General features: G+C 50.7%; 2 protein-coding genes across 2 annotated transcripts; both read right to left on the bottom strand.

Moving 5' to 3' along the window:
* Positions 1-654: 654 nt before the first annotated feature.
* Positions 655-1,902, bottom strand: LOC139471052 (uncharacterized). The gene has a single exon (XM_071253350.1). It carries the CDS (start codon positions 1,900-1,902, stop codon positions 655-657), a length of 1,248 nt encoding a protein of 415 aa, XP_071109451.1.
* A 428-nt stretch (positions 1,903-2,330) lies between these two features.
* LOC139471051 (uncharacterized) lies at positions 2,331-2,795 on the bottom strand. The gene has a single exon (XM_071253349.1). The coding sequence runs from the start codon at positions 2,793-2,795 to the stop codon at positions 2,331-2,333; it is 465 nt and encodes a 154-aa protein (XP_071109450.1).
* Between the last annotated feature and the right edge of the window lie 794 nt (positions 2,796-3,589).

The following is a 3,589-nucleotide window of genomic DNA, read 5'->3' as shown; positions in this document are numbered from 1 at the left end:
CTACAACCCATCGTCCTTCATGCGACTTCAGCTACGGACGTTCCCGTCTGCAACATGCCGATGGCATGTTCACGTTACACATTTGAAAGGCGGGGCATGACAATTGGCCGTGAAGACTTTTGTTTTCTTGTGTTTTTTTGTTTTTTTAATGACTGCTAACAAGTATGGTTGAAAACACGTGCGGTATTATGACCACGTGACCAGTTGCACGGGAAAAAACGCTTTTGCAACTAAAGTGCTGTGCACATGATTTTGATCGATTCACCTGCACAAAAACGGGTGTTATCTGAAGACAATACGTGGCCATTACTGTTTAAATACACAATAAGGACCCACAATGATAACTGGTCAAAATGTTCAAATTTTAGGATTGTGGAGTTTTAAATTTGGTTCAGTATATATATATATATATATATATATATATATATATATATATAGAGAGAGAGAGAGAGAGAGAGAGAGAGAGAGAGAGAGAGAGAGAGAGAGAGAGAGAGAGGATGTCGTGCGAGTGTTTTTAGGGATAGTATATGTCCCGTATATGTCCCGATAACCTCGTCATAATTTAATGTCATTCTTAAATTCTATCTTCCGAAAATTAAACCTATTCTTACCGCTCACGAACGATGCTTAATCATTGCAAAGTTTTCCTTTTCTCTATTTCCCGGAAAAGCCTGGAGGTATGAGCAGGTGGATGGAGAGGGTGGAGGTAGGGGCAGGTGGTGGTGGGTGAAGTGGGTGGAGGTAGGGGCAGGTGGTGGTGGTTGGAGAGGGTGGTGGTAGGTGGAGAGGGTGGAGGTAGGGGCAGGTGGTGGTGGGTGGAGAGGGTGGAGGAGGGTGGAGGTAGGGGCAGGTGTGGTGGGTGGAGGTAAGGGGCAGGTGATGGTAGGTGGAAGTGAGTGGAGAGGGTGGAGGTAGGGGCAGGTGGTGGTGGGTGGAGGTAAGGGGCAGGTGGTGGTGGGTGGAGAGGGTTGAGGTAGGGGCAGGTGGTGGTGGGTGGAGAGGGTGGAGGAGGGTGGAGGTAGGGGCAGGTGTGGTGGGTGGAGGTAAGGGGCAGGTGATGGTAGGTGGAAGTGAGTGGAGAGGGTGGAGGTAGGGGCAGGTGGTGGTGGGTGGAGGTAAGGGGCAGGTGGTGGTGGGTGGAGAGGGTGGAGAGGGTGGAGGTAGGGGCAGGTGGTGGTGGGTGGAGAGGGTGGAGGAGGGTGGAGGTAGGGGCAGGTGTGGTGGGTGGAGGTAAGGGGCAGGTGATGGTAGGTGGAAGTGAGTGGAGAGGGTGGAGGTAGGGGCAGGTGTGGTGGGTGGAGGTAAGGGGCAGGTGGTGGTGGGTGGAGAGGGTGGAGAGGGTGGAGGTAGGGGCAGGTGGTGGTGGGTGGAGAGGGTGGAGGAGGGTGGAGGTAGGGGCAGGTGTGGTGGGTGGAGGTAAGGGGCAGGTGGTGGTGGGTGGAGAGGGTGGAGAGGGTGGAGGTAGGGGCAGGTGGTGGTGGGTGGAGAGGGTGGAGGAGGGTGGAGGTAGGGGCAGGTGTGGTGGGTGGAGGTAAGGGGCAGGTGATGGTAGGTGGAAGTGAGTGGAGAGGGTGGAGGTAGGGGCAGGTGTGGTGGGTGGAGGTAAGGGGCAGGTGATGGTAGGTGGGGGTGAGTGGAGAGGGTGGAGGTAGGGGCAGGTGGTGGTGGGTGGAGAGGGTGGAGGTGGGTGGAGAGGGTTGAGGTAGAGGCAGGTGGTGGTGGGTGGAGAGGGTGGAGAGGGTGGTGGTAGGGGCAGGTGTGGTGGGTGGAGGTAAGGGGCAGGTGGTGGTAGGTGGAAGTGAGTGGAGAGGGTGGAGGTAGGGGCAGGTGGTGGTGGGTGGGGCAGGTGGTGGTGGGTGGAGAGGGTGGTGGCTGTGGTGGCGTAAATACATTATCCGTCATAATGTTAGTGATATGTCAGTCGGACAGAGACAACAAGTGATATAGTTCCAACTGAAACCTATTTGTAGACAGCGGATAACTAGATATAGCTTAAGCAACAATTGCCTTCCCATATTGTATCTGCTTGCCCGTCATGGGAATTCCATCCGTCGCCTGCAAGAGGAACTGCTCTTTATCGAAGGGAAGCAACTCTAGTCTATGAGCCGTCACCCTTGTTCAGAGTCTGTCGTGCGAGTGTTTTTAGGGATAGTATATGTCCCGTATTATGAATACATAGTGTCTATTTCTAATACAGGAATTAAACTATCCCAAACCTAAAAAGGACGATAACCTCGTCATAATTTAATGTCATTCTTAAATTCTATCTTCCGAAAACCTATTCTTACCGCTCACGAATGATGCTTAATCATTGCAAGTTTTCCTTTTCTCTATTTCCCGGAAAAGCCTGGAGGTATGAGCAGGTGGATGGAGAGGGTGTAGGTAGGGGCAGGTGGTGGTGGTTGGAGAGGGTGGGGGTGGGTGGAGAGGGTGGATGTAGGGGCAGGTGGTGGTGGTTGGAGAGGGTGGAGGTGGGTGGAGAGGGTGGAGGTAGGGGCAGGTGGTGGTGGGTGGAGTGGGTGAAGGTAGGGGCAGGTGGTGGTGGGTGGAGAGGGTGGAGGTAGGGGCAGGTGGTAGTGGGTGGAGAGGGTTGAGGTAGGGGCAGGTGGTGGTGGGTGGAGAGGGTGGAGAGGGTGGTGGTAGGGGCAGGTGTGGTGGGTGGAGGTAAGGGGCAGGTGGTGGTAGGTGGAAGTGAGTGGAGAGGGTGGAGGTAGGGGCAGGTGGTGGTGGGTGGGGCAGGTGGTGGTGGGTGGAGAGGGTGGTGGCTGTGGTGGCGTAAATACATTATCCGTCATAATGTTAGTGATATGTCAGTCGGACAGAGACAACAAGTGATATAGTTCCAACTGAAACCTATTTGTAGACAGCGGATAACTAGATATAGCTTAAGCAACAATTGCCTTCCCATATTGTATCTGCTTGCCCGTCACGGCATTCCATCCGTCGCCTGCAAGAGGAACTGCTCTTTATCGAAGGGAAGCAACTCCAGTCTATGAGCCGTCACCCTTGTTCAGAGTCTGTGATACCTGTCAAAGCGTTATGAAATACAGTCAGATCTTCACGCAGCGTCACAATGAAAGGAGGTATCAATTGAATCAAACATATCTATTTCCATAAAGCGGGGGGATTGCCAAACAAGTACATTTTGCTTATCTGAATGCCTCTCCAAAACATGATACATATACAAATTACAATGTATTAAAAGTGACATGAGAAATAGCATACATTATATAATTGACATTAAAGATGATTATCTCGGCTGCCGGATATAAATCTGGCAAATTTGTCTGCGTTAAGAGATCCCTGCAGCCAAACTTGAGACGGGAGTGTATAACGTAAAAGAATTTTTATCCATAATTTAAAGTATATACCATTTTTATCATTGTTTTTTTATCAAACTTGTCAAACTTCCTACACCACTGGCATTAGTGTAGTCAATAGGTAGTGAGTTCCAAATATTAGCGGTTTCTGGAAAAAAATGATTTGGCATAATTATTTGTTTTACACTTTATGTTTTGCAGCTGTGAGCAGTTTCTCAAATCAGCATCCGACACTCTCTTTGGAACTAATTTTGAGAGATAATCCGGTA

The sequence above is a fragment of the Haliotis cracherodii genome, unplaced genomic scaffold (genome assembly GCF_022045235.1).
Source record: "Haliotis cracherodii isolate W230 unplaced genomic scaffold, xgHalCrac1.p SCAF_21, whole genome shotgun sequence".
Taxonomy (NCBI): Eukaryota; Metazoa; Mollusca; class Gastropoda; order Lepetellida; family Haliotidae; genus Haliotis; species Haliotis cracherodii.
The sequence above is the reverse complement of the archived record's forward strand: the minus strand, read 5'-3'. Positions and strand labels throughout refer to the sequence as shown.